The sequence below is a fragment of the Apteryx rowi genome, unplaced genomic scaffold (genome assembly GCF_003343035.1).
Source record: "Apteryx rowi isolate R43461 unplaced genomic scaffold, aptRow1 scaffold_0, whole genome shotgun sequence".
In the NCBI taxonomy this organism is placed as follows: Eukaryota; Metazoa; Chordata; class Aves; order Apterygiformes; family Apterygidae; genus Apteryx; species Apteryx rowi.
Genome location: NW_020447195.1, coordinates 11,349,998 through 11,365,731, shown reverse-complemented (window position 1 = coordinate 11,365,731; position 15,734 = coordinate 11,349,998). Strand labels below are relative to the sequence as shown.

The 15,734-nt window shown below is 57.0% G+C and overlaps 2 protein-coding genes across 4 annotated transcripts in view; one reads left to right on the top strand and one right to left on the bottom strand.

Moving 5' to 3' along the window:
* TRIB3 (tribbles pseudokinase 3) overlaps positions 1 to 2,640 on the top strand; it is a 10,780-nt gene extending 8,140 nt beyond the window's left edge. The window contains 4 exon segments of the mRNA XM_026056606.1: positions 591 to 875; positions 1,102 to 1,394; positions 1,581 to 1,629; positions 1,631 to 2,640. Of these exon segments, the coding sequence (XP_025912391.1) occupies positions 591 to 875; positions 1,102 to 1,394; positions 1,581 to 1,629; positions 1,631 to 2,062 (1,059 nt within the window). The 3' untranslated portion in view covers positions 2,063 to 2,640.
* A 1,300-nt stretch (positions 2,641 to 3,940) lies between these two features.
* Positions 3,941 to 15,726, bottom strand: TBC1D20 (TBC1 domain family member 20). Of its 3 annotated transcripts, XM_026088952.1 has the most exons (9): positions 15,519 to 15,726; positions 13,353 to 13,634; positions 13,044 to 13,229; positions 11,716 to 11,796; positions 9,958 to 10,144; positions 8,996 to 9,097; positions 8,400 to 8,541; positions 7,478 to 7,662; positions 3,941 to 7,314 (listed from the first exon to the last, which is right to left on the bottom strand). In XM_026088952.1, the coding sequence occupies exons 2-9, from the start codon at positions 13,393 to 13,395 to the stop codon at positions 7,059 to 7,061; spliced, it is 1,182 nt and encodes a 393-aa protein (XP_025944737.1). In that variant the 5' UTR covers positions 13,396 to 13,634; positions 15,519 to 15,726; the 3' UTR covers positions 3,941 to 7,058. The 3 variants fall into 3 exon arrangements, with proteins under 3 accessions (XP_025944737.1, XP_025944661.1, XP_025944824.1); XM_026088876.1 differs by having other exon boundaries at positions 13,353 to 15,726; XM_026089039.1 differs by lacking the exon at positions 13,353 to 13,634 and having other exon boundaries at positions 15,519 to 15,537.
* Between the last annotated feature and the right edge of the window lie 8 nt (positions 15,727 to 15,734).

Here is a 15,734-nt window from a genome sequence, read left to right as displayed (position 1 = left end):
CCTGCCCCTGCCCCTGCTCCATCTCCTCTGTTGCCCTTGCTCTAGTCCTGCCCCTGCTGCTGCCCCACTGCTGCCCCTGCCCCTTCCCCTGCCCCCCCTCGCCCAGCCCCGGCCCTGAGCACCTGCARTGCAGGGCCTGGCTGGGCCCCCCGGCAGCCACTGGCTGGGTTCAGAGCCCAGGAGCACCAGCACCGCCACCGCCACCGGCACCAGGCCCTGCAAGAGCCGGCAGCACCCGCTGTGCATTGCCCTGGCCGGCATAGTCCCCTGCACGCTGCGCCCTGAGCACCCGCTGCACGTGGCACCCAGCCGGGAGAACCCCTGCACCCTGTGTGCGCTGCACCCGGCCGGGAGAACCCCTGCACCCACTGCACTGCCCCAGCCGCGATAACCCCTGCACCCAGTGCACCCTGCACCCCGTGTGCGCTGCACCCACCATGCACCGAGTGCTCGCTGCACACTGCCCTCCCCGGGGGTCACAGCAGGTCCCCCCGGCTCCTGCCCGGACAGCGGGGCAGCGCGGCCAGGCTGCGCGCGGGGCAGCTCCCGGTGGTGCCGGGCTCCGTGCTGCCCCTCTCGCTGCTCCCCAGGCGAGCCCGGCCCTGCAGAAGTCGCCCCTCGCGACGCGCYGGCGGGCGAAGGGGCAGGAGCTTGAGGACAGCCCCGAGCCGGCGCCGCCGAAGCCCAAGCACCCCCGGCTCTGCCCCGAGCCGGGGCTCAGCCCCTGCCGCCAGCCGCTCGCCCGGGCCCCCCACGCAGCGGACCGGGACGCCCGGCTCCTGCGCCTGGGGCCGTACGTCCTGCTGGAGCCCCGGGACGGGGGCCGCTCGTACCGGGCCGTGCACCGCTCCACCGAGGCCGAGTACAGCTGCAAGGTAGGGGCATCCCGCGGGGAAGCAGGGCCGTTGCGTGGTGCCGGTGCTCCAGGGAGAAGCCTGGCTGCCCGGCCGGCATCAGCACCCGTGGCCCTGCTTGGTGGCACGGGGGACCCGGCTCTGGGTGGCACGGGGGACCCGGCTCTGGGCGGCTCTGCCCTGCGGGGTCCCGGGGGGTCGCAGCCTGGCCGGGCTCCGACCCCCACGTCCCCGTGCCTCGCCGCAGGTCTACCCGGCCGGGAGCTGCCAGGAGGCCCTGGCCCCGTACGGGCGCCTGCCGCCGCACCCCAACGTGGCGCGGGTGGCCGAAGTCATCCAGGGCGACCGCAGTGCCTACGTCTTCTTCCGGGCCGGCCACGGGGACGTGCACGGCCACGTGCGGCAGCGCGAGCGGCTGCCCGAGCCCGAGGCCGCCCGGCTCTTCRGGCAGATGGCGGAGGCGGTGGCGCACTGCCACGAGCACGGCCTCGTGCTCCGGGACCTCAAGCTCCGCAAGTTCGTCTTYGCGGACAGGGAGAGGTGAAGGCAGCGGCCGGGCCGGGGCGGCCCCAAACCCTGCGAGCAGCCCTCCCTCGCGCCCCGGCCTCGTCCTCATCCTCCTCCTCCTCCTCGAAGGCAGGTCCCCGCGGAGCTGCACCCGGGGGCCCCCGTGGGTGTGGAGCCGCGGGACGCTGGCCGGGCTCAGCCCCGTCGCTCTCCTTGCAGGACGCGGCTGGTGCTGGAGACGCTGGAGGACGCCCGCGTGCTGAGCGGCCCCCGACGACTCCCTGCGCGACAAGCGCGGCTGCCCGGCTTACGTGGGGCCGGAGATCCTCAGCTCYGGGGCGGCGTACTCGGGGAAGGCGGCGGACGTGTGGAGCCTCGGCGCGGCGCTGTACGCGGTGCTGGCGGGGCGCTACCCCTTCCAGGGCACCGAGCCYACCCTGCTCTTCAGCAAAATCCGCCACGGCGTCTTCTCCATGCCGGAGGGGCTGTCGTCCCGGGCCCGCTGCCTCCTGCGCTGCCTCCTGCGCCGCGACCCCGCTGAGAGGCTGACGGCGCGGGGCGTCCTGCTGCACCCCTGGCTCAGCACCCCGGCGGAGCCGGGCACCTGCCTTGCCCGCCACCGGCGGCTCGATCAGGTCGTGCCGGATGCCGGAGGCCCCCGGGGCGAGGAGGAGGACAGGGAGGAAGAGCTGTACGGTTAAGCGCCTGGTTGTGCCAGCGGAGGAGAGGATGAGGAGGGCTGCCGGGGCCCCGGAGAGCTGTCGTGCCCTGGGGGAGCGCGGCCGGCGGCTGCGGCAGGACGTGGCTGCTCGGATGGGGAGGCCGCTGGGACGGTTGCGCAGCCGTCGGCAGCTCCCGGTCGGGGCTCACCGTGTGCCTTGGAGAGACCTCGGGGGCCTGGGGGGTGCTGGGCCACCAGCAAAGCTGCGGAGGCTGGGAGCAGGCCCGGGGGGGTGAGTACAGCCGCGGCCCCCACCCTCGGGGCCTGCCCTTAGCGGTGCCCGCAGCAGGCGCACTGTGCCGAGCCGGACCTGCCGTGCCCTTCTGAGCCGTGCCGAGCCTTTYGGAGCCGTGCCGAGCCGCACCGTGCCTTTCGGAGCTGTGCCGTGCTGTTCCATGCCGTGCCGAGCCGAGTCCTCGTGAACCGTGCCCAGCCAGCACGCACGCAGCACGTGCTCTGCTGTACCCACGCTGCAGCACCTGGGAGCGACCCTGCTTTTCGCACACACCATCATTTGCCTGTTTYCTGTATTTTGGGGCAAATAAAAGGTTTGTGACATTTCCCTGTGGGCTGTTTTCCTCTGCTGAGGGCCTGAACTGCCTGCGGCTGCTYGAGGGGGAGGCCAGGAGCAGGAGGGATGGGGAGAGACCCTGGCACCCCGTCCCAGGGCCACACGGCGCAGCCCGCAGGTCCTCCCTGGGGGGCCGCCCGCATCGCGCCTCCTCATCGCTCGCCCTCTGCTTTCGCTTYGCCAGGCACGGCGGAGGGGGGCCGGGGCAGGACAGGGCGAGCGCTGGCTACCACCAGCCCGTCCCTCTTTGCTGGAGCAGCCCCCGGACCCGAAGACAGTGCCGGGCATCTCCCCGTCGAGCCGCGTCCGGGCCGCCCAGGTGGGCAGGAGCGAGCCGAGCTGCCGTCCCCACGCCGAGCTCTGGGTAAGGCCGGGCAAGGGGACGCAGGCCGCCGGCACACCGGGCTTCCCCGCGCTGTAAAACCTCATCGCTGCCTGCCCTCCACCCGCGAGCGCCGCCGAGCCCTCGCGCAGCCCCCGCGCTCCTCCAGGGATGGGCAGAGCTTCAGCGGGCGCAACAGGGCTCTGCCTTCGCCCTCCTGCAAAAGTTTTGAACGCTATTAGGAAAGTTGCTTCTTGAGAGGAAGTCACAGCGAGCTAAAAATAGCGCTGGCCCAATCCGGTAAACACGGCCACCAGCCTCGTGTCGCTGAGTAAAGCGAGTTCCCAGGGCCCGGAGAAAGCGGCTGTGTCATCCCGGCTCAGCAGCGCGCAGGGAGGGGCGCGCGGGGAAAGGGCGAGAGCCGCGAACAAGGAACGGGTGACGGCGGGGCTCGGCCGTGCCAGGCAGCCCGGCCGACGGGCAGCGCGCCCGGGGGCTGCGCCTGGCCACCCGGGATCTCCTCCCACAGCGGAGCGCCGGGCGTCCCGCGCGGGGTGCGAAAGGCACGGCGAGCTCAGGCTGTTCGCAGCCACTCTTTGCCCGGGAGGCCGGGGCTGCGCCTCCGCCGCGAGGGGCTTCCGAGAGATCCGATGGAATTTGCGTGTCCTGGCATTTAACCAGCTGGGGGGCAGATTAAAAAATGAGAGAACAGCAACAGCAAACACCACGAAAGCAACCTTTGGCGCCGCTCCTGCGTCCCTGTCACACGTCGCTCCTGCTCCTCCTCCCATCCGTTCGCTCTGCGCCAGGCGATGTGCCCGGGTCAGCGACCGCAGACGGCTGCCCTCGCTGCCCGGGGACAGTGCCAGCTCGGGGGACAGGAGGTGCCACAAGAGCAGATTTTGCACCCCCAGCCCAGTCCTGCAGAGCTGCCCCTGCTCCAGGTGACGCAGAGGGAGGGAAGYGTATTTAGTAACTGTTTATTTTACAATTACAGGGTTCGTACAAATCTTCATTTACACGGGCATGTATAAGTCTTTATACAGAGTAACTAAACCTCCTGAAGAGACCATTTCCTTACGGATCCTTCCTTCCCCCTCGGTGACGATGCAAGAACCAAAGTGCATCGCAGCCAGGGAGCAYGGGGGCTGCAGGAACACGCCGGGCGTCTCTCCTAGACCGGGAGGTCCCTCGATCCCAGAGACCCCTTCCTTGGGGGGAGCAGGCGCCGAGGCAGCAAACCGCTCCTCACGCAGCCCCGGCGCGGCTCGCAGCCCCCGGGTGGGCAGCGCAGAGGGGTCCCGGGCCGTGCCGAGCTCCAGCAACGCCTCCGCATCTCCGCATGCACGCAAGCGCAGGCCACGGCACCAGCACCACAACCTCGAGCACGCAGAGGCAAGCCGAGAGCRACCCACGGCGCCGGGATCAGCTCCCTGCCCCTTCCGCGAGCATCTCAGAAACGAGAGCAACGCGCACCCTTCCTGCATATTCACGGAGGAGCGGAGAAAGGGAAGAGCAGCTACCTCCGCTCYGGTCCCAGGCAGAGGCACTGCAGAGATCCTCCCTCCTAACCACCTCGTGTCGGAGCTAGGAGATGCTGAGGGAAAACGGGAAACGCTGAGCATTGGTCCCCCCGCTGGCTCCCCGCAGGCAGGAGCGGCTCTGCCCGCCCGGCGGCCCCCCGAGCGGCTAAGGGAGGTGCCCGAGACAAGACCTTGACTTCTGATCTAAAAGCGCAGCACGCGGGGTCCTGGCTGCGGGGCTGCAACCTCTCCGAGGCCGCTGTTACACAGCAGGYGCAGGGGCCCCGCTGGTCCGCGTTTCCCGGGGCTGTCCGAGCCGGGAGCATGCCGTCCGTGCTTTAGAAAATCCTCCCGTCTCCTCCACGGACAAACCCTTCCCTCGCGTGATGCAGGTTTGAGGCCTGGCTGCAGCACAAACCACACYGCTGGAAGAGTCTCGCGCGTGTCCTGTGGGCTCCCTTACAGGAAGGAATATTTTTGCTCCCCCTGGCCACCCGCTGGCATCTGCAGCACCCCTGGCAGAGCGAAGGTTTGGACTTGGGCAAGGAAACAAACCAGGCAGGAAAATGCTCTCCTCTTTCAGTTCCGTTTCTAAAGTGCTAAGTTACACAGCTCTCCTCTCCCTCACCTTATTGCATTGCAGAGGCTGCTGCGCCCCCCGTGCCTTGGCCACACGGCCCCCCATGCACGCGCAAACGCGCACCGTCCTTTAAACACGCAACGTGTCTGTGGGCGCGCTGGAAAAGGAGAACCGCGACCAGCCCACGGCTCCCACAAGCAGTGCAGGCAGTCCTGCCGTTAGCCGGYGGCTGGCGCTAGAAAGCAGCGTGTCCAGGACAGAGGCCAACAAGGGACGAGGGAAGAGGTCTCGTATCCCTACCTGCTTGAAAGCAAATTTAAATACTCCAGATTTCAGCCTGCAGAAGCAAAGGAAACTTCTCCGCCCAGTGTTTTAAAGAAACACCAGTCGGGTAATGCGACTGCGCCCTAGGCACGCCAGCCACGCGGGGCTGGAAAGGCAAGGCCTCTCCCAGACTGAGGGCGCGCAGGGGTAACCCAGAATTTACACAAACGCGGTTAYGGATTTACAAGAATGGGGTTACGGACAGGAGGGTGTCGGGCCTTGCAGGGTGCAAATTTTCTTGTGTTTCCAGAAATCTGTAACTCTTCAACCAACATCTCGTTTTCAGGTGTGCAACCCCTGGACACTGGCACAGATGGCTTTGGGCACAACACAGCAACAGAGGGGGAGACGGGTGGGAACCAGTCAGAGACAGGGTAAGGGCACTTGCRGGAGGGTTTAGCAGCTCAGGGGAGAGGTAGAGGCATATACAGTCTATTGGCTTTGTTTCAGTGAGATACGAAGTTATCTAGAAGGATTTGCTGCTTAGGCTTTCAGGAGGGCAGGGAACGGTAAGACTTGTCAGACTCGGCGAGGAGTCAGGGGCTACGCAGGGCAAGGGAGCAACCTTTCTGGGAAATTCCCTCACCTGTGTTACTCCGAGGGGCRATGCGGAAGTCTGATCAGTTAGTGGGAGAGAATTATGACAGATTTCCTACAGTAATGACTTCTGTCCTGTGCAAACTATTTCACAAGGTGGAAAAAGCCTTTCTCCGCTTCAGAGCCTGCTTTCAGAGGTGTAAAAGTCAGCAACAGGAGCTGCTTTGCGGCTCCGCTAACACGTGTGGTGACGTGATCTGGCTCATAACAGTATATACCTCAAGCGAGGTAAGCGGCACTTCTCTCTCCCCTTGCTGACCCGAGATATGAACTCGCTATTGCCAGGGAAGGTGCCCCAGTGACCGAGAGGTGAGCTCTCTCCGTCAGGCCCAAGAATTCCCAAAGACATGCTCCTGTCCCCTGCCGTTCACTGCTGTAACGGATCAGACTGCAAAGATTAGGAAGCAGAGTCATGGAGTGTTATACACTAGAGACAACCTCATCTCATGATCTTGACAGGGATTTGTTAAAGATGTGGATCTACCAAGAGGTTGCCTAGAAGGAAAGAAAAGGGTCAGACTACTGGTGAATCTACATAAAGACGGCCAGGAGTTCTGGCAGCCTGCAGAAAAGGAGGGCTGGAGAGGGCTCAGCAGAGCACCAACCCCTCACCCCTACACATGCAGACCAAACCCTGCCATGACGCTCTTCTCCAGGCAAGTATCCGCCCTCACTCCCACTAATTATCCCCAACAGAGAACGCAAGATCGTTTCGGCACAACCCACACACAGCTCTCCACTCGCACAGTCATCTGCTGCACAGCCTGATGAGCCAGACTTGTCCATACCTCCAGTTCCTCATGACACAGCAGCAGAGCCCATCTGTGCTCCCTCCTGCGCAGGGAGGTGTGAACAAGGTGAGTGTTGGTGTGGGGAACGATCCTGCTGGGCTGGTTCCCACCAGTCTCTGTCGCAAAGGCCAAAAGTGTCACGGGACGCAGCAAGAATAGAAAACTCTTCAGACAGGTCATTYCCAGACATGTCCTTTCATCAAATGTCATCCATTCCCACCAGGGAAGGATGCGGGACTTGGTGACAGGGAAAGCCCTTCCCCTGGTTTCAGGGAAAAATCTGCAGTTCAAACTTGGGTGCCCATTCCAACGCACTCTTCACCACGGCCAGGGCAGCTGCTCCCAGCGCGACCGTCAGCCCCATAACCGCCAGCTTGACAAAACGGTTGGTCCTTGGCTTTGTCAAGATGGATTTTGTCCGCTCCTCCCCTCGGAGTCGCTCCCTGAAGCGTTGTCTCAACACAGTGTCTGGTCTCTGCTGCACTGATGCCAACTCAAAGTCTTTAAAAGTGGAAGCAGCAGTTCTGCAAGAGAAGAAACGGGTCAAGAGCAGCCTTAGATGTGCCTTTGGGATCAACCCGCTGCAGGGCAGGAAGATCTTCTTGAGGAAGTGAGACCTGGCCTAGGCAGGGATGTACAGGTTAAGCAGGCACGATGCCGGGGGGACACGGACTGTCCTGCACTCACCGTTCAGCCTGCTGCTGAGCTGCCTCCCTGGCAAGTTCAGATGGTGGAAACTGGACAAAAAGGTCCCCAGCTCTGCTGATCAGAGTCTCGTAAGGAAGGTCCTGGGGGATCTGGGACAGGAGGTGGTGGACAGAGGCCATGTCGCACTCGCAGTCCAGAACTTCCTGCTCCCGATACAGCACAATCTACAGAGAGGAGCGAGAGCACTGAGAACAGCTGGGGAAGAGCGGACGCACTCCTTGTCACTCACTGCTACTAACTTCAGAGCTGGAAAACACTTCACTTGCCATCTGAAAGGCCTGCCCTTCTTCAAGAAGGCACACTGCAATGAAGCACTCCTCATCTGGGAAAGGAAATGCTTATACCCTTCCTGAAGCTCTGAAGCCATGGAAAGCCCCTTCTGGATAGTTATGTCTTCTGAGAAGAGCCTGGTACTGGCAGGCCTGAGGCACAGGCAGAACCTCAGTAGGACTTGGCTCCTCGACTTCCCTTTGAACAGAGATTTGTTTGGACGGACAGATTTGTTTGGACCCCGCTCAGAGAGGGGGCAGAGGCATGCACAGTGCAGAGCTCCCCCTCAGCCAGACGGGCTCCTCCAGCCGCAAACAGCACCCAAGCAAGTGCTCTGCAGCAGGGCCAGCACATGAACGCAAAGAAAAACTCCCTGCCGTGCTGCCTCCACAGCACTGAACTCGAACAGCCTGCAGAACTGGATGCTCCAAGGCGCTCCGAGCTCTCCTGGATCCTACCTGCCCTCCACCATCACGAAGGACATCACTGACCTCACGAAGGCCGCTGCAGAGCAGGCTGCAGCAATGGACAGCAGTAGCGCTATATTTTCCAGCCCCTCTCAACAGCCCCAAACTACCAGTACTTTGCCCTGGTTCARTCAGTTCCCCGTATCGCCCTGGCCAATACCTACCACAGCGGCAAAGTAAATGGGCATCAGCGGATGGCACGCCAGAAAGAAGTCGTATAATCGCACGACGTGTCTGAAGTCGGACAAAACATGCCCGAACCACGTGATCAGCCAGCTGAGCGCAAAGATAGTTCCCACTTCCGCACTGCACAAAGAGAAAGTGCTCAGTTAGGTCAACAGCTGCCAGCAGCTCGGAAACAGCGCTAAAACACTCCTTGGTGATCCCTGTCCAGCACATGCGTTATCCAACAGCCTCCATTCCTAGAAGGGGAGATACAACCGACTATCAACAGAGCATTCAGAGCTCAGTCCAGCACCAGAAACCATCTCTCCGATACAAAGATGACAAATCCAAGACAAAGTACTTGTACTACTCATCTGACTGCAGATAGCTAGGGCGAAGAGGCCACCATTTAAAGCCTCTCAAGACAAGGCAGCACATCAATAGGTGTGGGCCAGCTATTGATTTATTCTGAGGAAGCCACTGTGGTGCTGTGAACATGCTGCCTAGTGAAACCAGCTGATGCAAATGAAACCATGAACAGTAATGCGAGACTGACAGGGCAGAGCTAGGAGGCTCCAAGGGAACATCTGCATACCTCTGCATGAAGTCATGCACCTCAGGGTTCACCTGGTCTATGATGGGCATCAGGTAATTTAAAATGTGCTTGGTATTATCCATCGTTGGGTCCATAAARTCCCTGAGGAAAGATTAAACAAAAGCTCTGTCAAGTGACCATGTCACTGAGCTGCGCTCTCCTGCAGGGAGGCAGTCAGAGGGTAAACAAACTTGCAATAAACTGCTTTGCTGCCAGGGTGGCCCCCAACTCCCAAGGAATTCTGGTTCTTTTGGACAGCCCCTTCCCACCCGTTGGAGGACACACAGAGCTGATCTAACCAGAAAAGCTGGGCTCACACAATCGTGCCAGCGTTAACTGACACCGCTTCTCATTTTGCTGCAATGCAYGCACAAACCCTAATACCTCTGCAGCACCCGCAATCTAACCTGCCATCCGGGAGAAGAGGGAGAATCCCTCCAAACTGCTCCCTGGCTGAAAGCTTGTTCTCATTTCGGGGCACAAATAAGAGATTCACTYGCCCTGGGGCTCAGGACACCGGCTTTACAGACCACACTTTCAGTGCAAAACTGCCCAGGGCTTTATAAGGAAAAGTGGGAGGCACTGTGCTGAGCCAGCCCACGGGAGCCAGAGAGGCACCGACACAAGAGACGACCGGAGAATTATTAATAAATACATGCGCGTTGGCTTTTTCAGCTTCAAGAGATGCTACAAACTAAACTGACGTTTGATGAACCAGTCCTCAATTATCCCTTCCCTGGAGCACAACTCCCTGCAAAGCCACGTGTTCCCTAACAGCATCCCTCCGGGCGCAGACACGACAGGCAGCCGGCCTTCGCCCAAGGCTCTGCTTTCTAGGCTCCCCCGCCTCGCACCGGGACAGGCCGTTCCCATCCGCCCAGCCTCTCCCCCAAGCGCAGGTGTCTCCGCAGTATGAGGACACGCAAGCAGGTCCTCTCCTCAGGCCGAGCCCGGTGAGGTACCTGAGATGATGCGTTGAGAGCTTTTCCACCAGAGCCGTAGCCAGTCTGTCGCCTACCACCAGGAGGAAGGTGACCACGATGTCATGGTAGCCCTGGTAGTAGTGCAGCTGGGGGTTGCGCTTGAGGACGTGGAGGATAATATCGATGAGCTCCTCCTGCAGCCCTTCTCTCTGGTCATCCGGCATCCCTGTGGGGACAGCACCACGCAACGACGGTGGGACGGGCTGCATCGCAGGGCCCCGACCAGCCGCCTGCCGCCACAGCGATCGTGGCTGCGGTATGTGAGGAGAGGGCCGCAGGAGGCAGAGGCAGCTACAGCCTCAGCACCCACCCGCTTATCAACCAGCCTGGCCACAGGGGATGTGGTGCAAGGGGCTGGATGTAAAACTAGTGGAGAAAAATTCGGAGTCCTAATCCTGCCCCTGAAAACTCTGTTGGCCCAGGGGAAGCTGCAAGTCATGAGGCTGTTAACCTCGGGAGCTGCAGGGCCCCTATCTATACGGAAGTCACTGTGGGGGATGGGAGCAGGGTTTACTGGTGTTTGCACAGCGCCGTGAAGAGCGAATTGCACTGCACACCCAGCACTGCCGAGGACGCTTCAATCATTTCTAATTTCCCAGGGGTTCTAGAAAAAATTAAACAGGACCTATTTTCACAGAAACTGTGCCAGCTGCATCAAATTGTGAGGCCCCTGTCACCACACCTTTATACTGGTCCTCTGTTAACAACATGCATTTAGGGACAGGATGTTGCAGGGAAAAAATTATTATTCTGCACAACTGCAGCCGTTTTTTGGCAGAGTCCTTGTCAACAGATAAAATGCAGAAAGACCGAGCAGAGGAAGTCCCAGCTGAGACCCTGCAGTGGCAAAGTTCTCCTTTTTCCCTTTTTCACTAATGCTTCTAAAAATAGGCAGGAGGCTGCCATTCAAGGGCAGAAAGAAAGTGTTAGCAGACCCTTCAAGAATCAGACTTGTACATAGTATCCTTACTCGAAAGTGAATCAGAATGAATCAACTGTTTATGTGAAATAAAAGAAGCAGAAAGGGGAAGCAGACTCTAGCCAGAAATAACGACTGCTCTGCAGAGTTAGGTAACTGCTAGCTTAAATGTTTTATAAATAGCACAACAAGGCACCAGCCACCCACAGCAACTAAACAACTGCAAAAAGCTTTTGTTTCTAAGTATTAGGAGGTCTTTTAAATTTGGTGCATGAATCACCGAGAGAAAACTGATTTTGAGATCATTTAGAGCCAGAATTTGTACTAAGCATTAAGGAACCTGCCTTTCACACTCTCAAATTAGACTGCAGTCTATAATAAACTGAAGCAAATGGTAAATTCCTCAAACACTGTCTTAGCTTCGCCCTCAGCTTGACCCTTAGGGACAGTGGGGTACGCTGGATCCAGGCTTCTCAGTCCTGTGAGTGCTCAACAGCTCTAGCCTGCTGGCAGAGGGACTCAGCAGGGAAGGGGGGAATGTAACATTAGAAGAACCACATCAAACAACAGCTACAGCACAGGCAGGAGCTGAAGGAAGCCGATAGCTGCAGAAAAGCTCCACTTTACAAGAACGTTGCTGCAAACTCGCAGGAAAAGGTTTTCTACAAGACAGCCTCCTGGAACAACGGAGTATCACACCTGCTGATCTATCGCAATCGCCAGAGGAGGAAAACCTGCACGAAGGTTTGAGACAGGAAGCGCCCCACATACACAGATCGTCCCTCATGCAGACGGGAAGGGGAGAGCAATCCTCTCACCTGGTGGGAAACGGCGCAGGGATCGCCGCACATCCAGTAATACTTGCTGGTAATCTTTATTGTTCTCTCGCAGTTCCTTTCCTAGTGAAAAAAGAGGAATATCATTAACCCTGAATAGTGCAAAGGTACCAGGGAGACAGCTGGGGGAGGGAGCCAGGAGAGACCCTGCTCAAGTCAAAAAAAGGAGGCTGAAATCCACCCCCAATACAAAGACACACTACCCCAGTCATATATCTGATTTTTCACGTGTCACACACAAGCCCCATGCTCTCGCTTTACTGTTGTGCACTCTGATACTAATGTCACTTCAGCATGAGAAAAAAATACTATTATTTCTTTACACAACATATTTTAAAATGCTTAAACTGACACCACTCCCAGCCTTCCTGGAAACATCCTTGCTCCACATTTTTGCTATGAAATTCAAAGCATACTCAGCAGCAAGGCACAATATGCCGTAGAAACCATGAAGAATAGTTTAYTAAATAGAAATATTTCAGTATCAAACCAAAAAAGCGGATAGCTAAGACAGTTAAAACAGAATAGACAAGAATTTGCTGGCACGCTAAACTATCCACGCTGTCATGTGAAACTGCATGTCGTCTTCCAGCAGCTCTGACCAGCTAACGCAATCCAGCTCCTGACTGACGCGGGGGGACGCACACTTCTGAACGGCCACTTAGCTTCAGGAACATCAACAGAACCTTTCACTGTGGAACAGCGATTGTAAAAGCTACAAGACTTGGATCTCCTGCATTGCTAAGGTTTAAAAACCACGCACATATCTCATCAAGAAGGTAATTTCCCCTGCTTCTGTTCTGATGAAACAACACACAAAATTCATGCAACAAACTGCTTCATCCATGCCTGGAAGAGACACCTCCAGACGCATTTCAGTAAAGCCAGGCTTCAGCAAAGCCACCTCACCACACGAACAACAAAAATTAAGTTTGCTACTTTTTGTTACTTATTAACTAATACGTGCCAAATAATTGCACAAGGGCCATACCAACCACATCCAAAGCAAACTTATTGCCACCAGTGTCACTAAAGATAATAACGCTCTGACAGCATAATGGAAACGTTGTTTTGAGGAAGTCATGTATTTCCTAATCTGTCGTTTACGTCATGAAATACACCGAGCACGTGAGGTTATGGCATTCGTTCCCAAGTCCCCTTCCCACACAAGCTTGGTGGGAAAAGCACAGTGTACACAAAGAAAAGGCAAGTCAAAAAGAGCACAGTTCAATGCTGGGATTCTTCCTCAAGCATATAAAGAGATCACTGAGCTGTTCTTCCAAAGTATCCAAGTCTAGACTGTTCCGTACCTGGAAGAGGAGGCAGGTCGTCTGTATTAACACTTAGCAGCTTTGGCCACACTTTGCAACGAATCTCATCCGTCAAGAGCCCCCCTTCGCTGATTGCCATCCGCCTGAGTGCAGCCACATCGATGGGATCGCTGTTCAGAGCCTGATAAATTTCTGCCACTTTTCTTTTCTTCTTAGAATCAAAGTCTGCAAGAAGACCACAGAGAAGCAAGCTAACAGGTGATGCCAGCACGCAGGGGGAGAGCACGCAGCAACTCAGACCAGAGGTGCAAAAACCCCATTTACTGCGACGTCTGCAGTCACACATACCGAAATGGAGAGGACACAGGAGACCCAGCACGTGCCCTGCCATGACAGACTACAGGCGACTCAAGCAGGTGATCCACCAGCTGATATCCAGGATCTCCACACACTAAGCGTCAAAGCGGTACCTCGCTGCCTGCAGCTGCTCTCTAGCAGCCCTGCTAGGCTTTACCCTCGGAGACCTCCCTAGGACGCGCGCCGTTGCTCCTCCGCTGACACAGGAGCGCCGGCATGCCACGGAAACCACCACCTGTGTTCGAGTGGATTACCTGCCCTCGGTTCCCATGCCTGTCAACAGAATCACCGCTCCGTTCAGGACCGTGAGTGCTGGGCAAAGCCATTTTGCAACCGTTCGCTCTCCAGAAAAGGCTGACTCAGCTGCCAGCTCAGGTGTCAACTGTTTCCTAAGACCAGGACTTCATGTTTTTACTGACTCCCAGCTAAGCAGTGGCTTCTGGGAACAGCCATCCTATACAGCAGTCTGAAAACTTCCACTGACAGCAACAGTCATAAGAAAGGATGTATTTGTATCGGAGTTACGCTTATCATGAACATATCTACTTCTCTCCCAACAAACACAAACTTGCCAGCTATTATTATATATGCAGGTTGGCCAGTACTAAACACGCACCAGTGTTGCTTTGCAGAGCACGTGAATTACGGGGCACGCAGGGAAGAGAATAACATATACAAAGCACACAGTACGCTGGTTTTAAATGAGTTAAACGCAGGACTCAAAAGCTTTTCCTGCGGAGCTGAGAAAGGACACAGTATTTCACCGCATCGCAGCATTTGCCACCACTGCCCAACGCGACGAAGCAGAGAGGCAGCTGAGGGCCGTCTGATTTCCTGCGCTGGGGGAGTTTCCACTAAGGTACCCATGGAGGTTTTGCTGGGCAGCCACAGGGCTAGGGCACCGCGGGAGGCTCTGACCACCACCTTCACTTAAAGGTTTTTTCTGGCAGATCCCTGTGAGTAGCTTCCAGGATACGTGTAGTTATCAGGAAAGCTAACATTGCTCTTGGGATCCGAACTGTATTCATTTGATAAGGAACTTGTCTGAATAGGATTTGGTGTGGGAGGATTAAAACAAGCCTGATGGAGAAACAACCATTTCTCAATACTCCACCCTTCCCACAGCAATTTTAGCCAGTGTAGTTCTTGGGCCACGTGATATTTACGGCATTTCTGAGCTGCCCTGGCCCGCTTCCTTGCTCTTGTCAAGCTGTTTGCAAGTGCCTGGCTGAGAGCAATAGTTTTTTAAGAGTCTGAATGGGAGAAAAGGGCAGGATGACAGGCTGTTCACATGCGCACAAAACCTAAGTAGGTCAAGTGGTAGATGCTGTCCCTTTTCAAAATATCCTTTTTTGTACTTTTTGGATGAAAAACAAGCTGTAACAGTTTGTGATAGATCTCCAACTCCCCTCTAAACACCAAAATCCTAGCAGCATTAAACCTTTTAAAACTCACTCAGTGATCACAGTTTCCTTACGTTTCCTTTCCTATCTCTTGTGCAAGCAAAGATATTTGTGCACAAACAGCCAACAGCTCTTCTTAGCTAGCCATTCCCTATCAGCTGCAACAGGCTTTGCTGTAAACGCAAGCACTGCACTGTCACATACTGAAGACCTCAGGCAGGAGCAAAGAAAACCTATGAAAGAAAGATTCCCTATTCACACGCAGAGAACTTAAAGAGCAGCGTGAAGGAAGGAGCGGGTATTGTGGGCTCCTCTTCTGAGATTTGCTGACAAGAAAACAGTCTTTACACCGTTCAAATCTACAGTAGACAAAAGTAGCAAGCATTAAAACAGGCAAGTTTCAAGAACTATTTTGTACGCTCACAAAATGTTAATGCAAGCTGTCAGTTACATTTGGAGAGAGAGGCAGAGAAACACAATGCTCAGGGCATGGGGGCTTAGAGCACCACAATTCTATATGTATCAGAAAGGAAGGTTCACCTGACTGCAGTAAGTGGATTTTTATTTATTTCCATGGCTAAGAAGAGAAGCTGGACTGGTGCTCACTTACTCGCAATCAGAGCAAAATAACCACCTGCATGCAGAGGTGCAGGTGATCACCATGAGTGCTGAAGGGCTGAAGAGAGATGAAGGCTGAAGGCAACCCTGCATTTTTAATAACAGAAACAAAGCACAGGCACCGGCTAACACTTACATAACACTTCGCAAAGATCCAGCCGCCCTCCCAGCGCTCCTGCAGAGCCACTGCAATTACTGCTGGAATTTGCGGGTGGGAAAAGTGAAGCCCAGAGACATCAAGGGCCCTGCCCTGAGCAGGGCAACAGCGAAAACGCGCCACGCAGCTCCAACCCCGCGCTCAGGTCCTTGTCGCGGCTGGTTCCCGGTGCCCGCAGAGGGCCGGACGACCAGC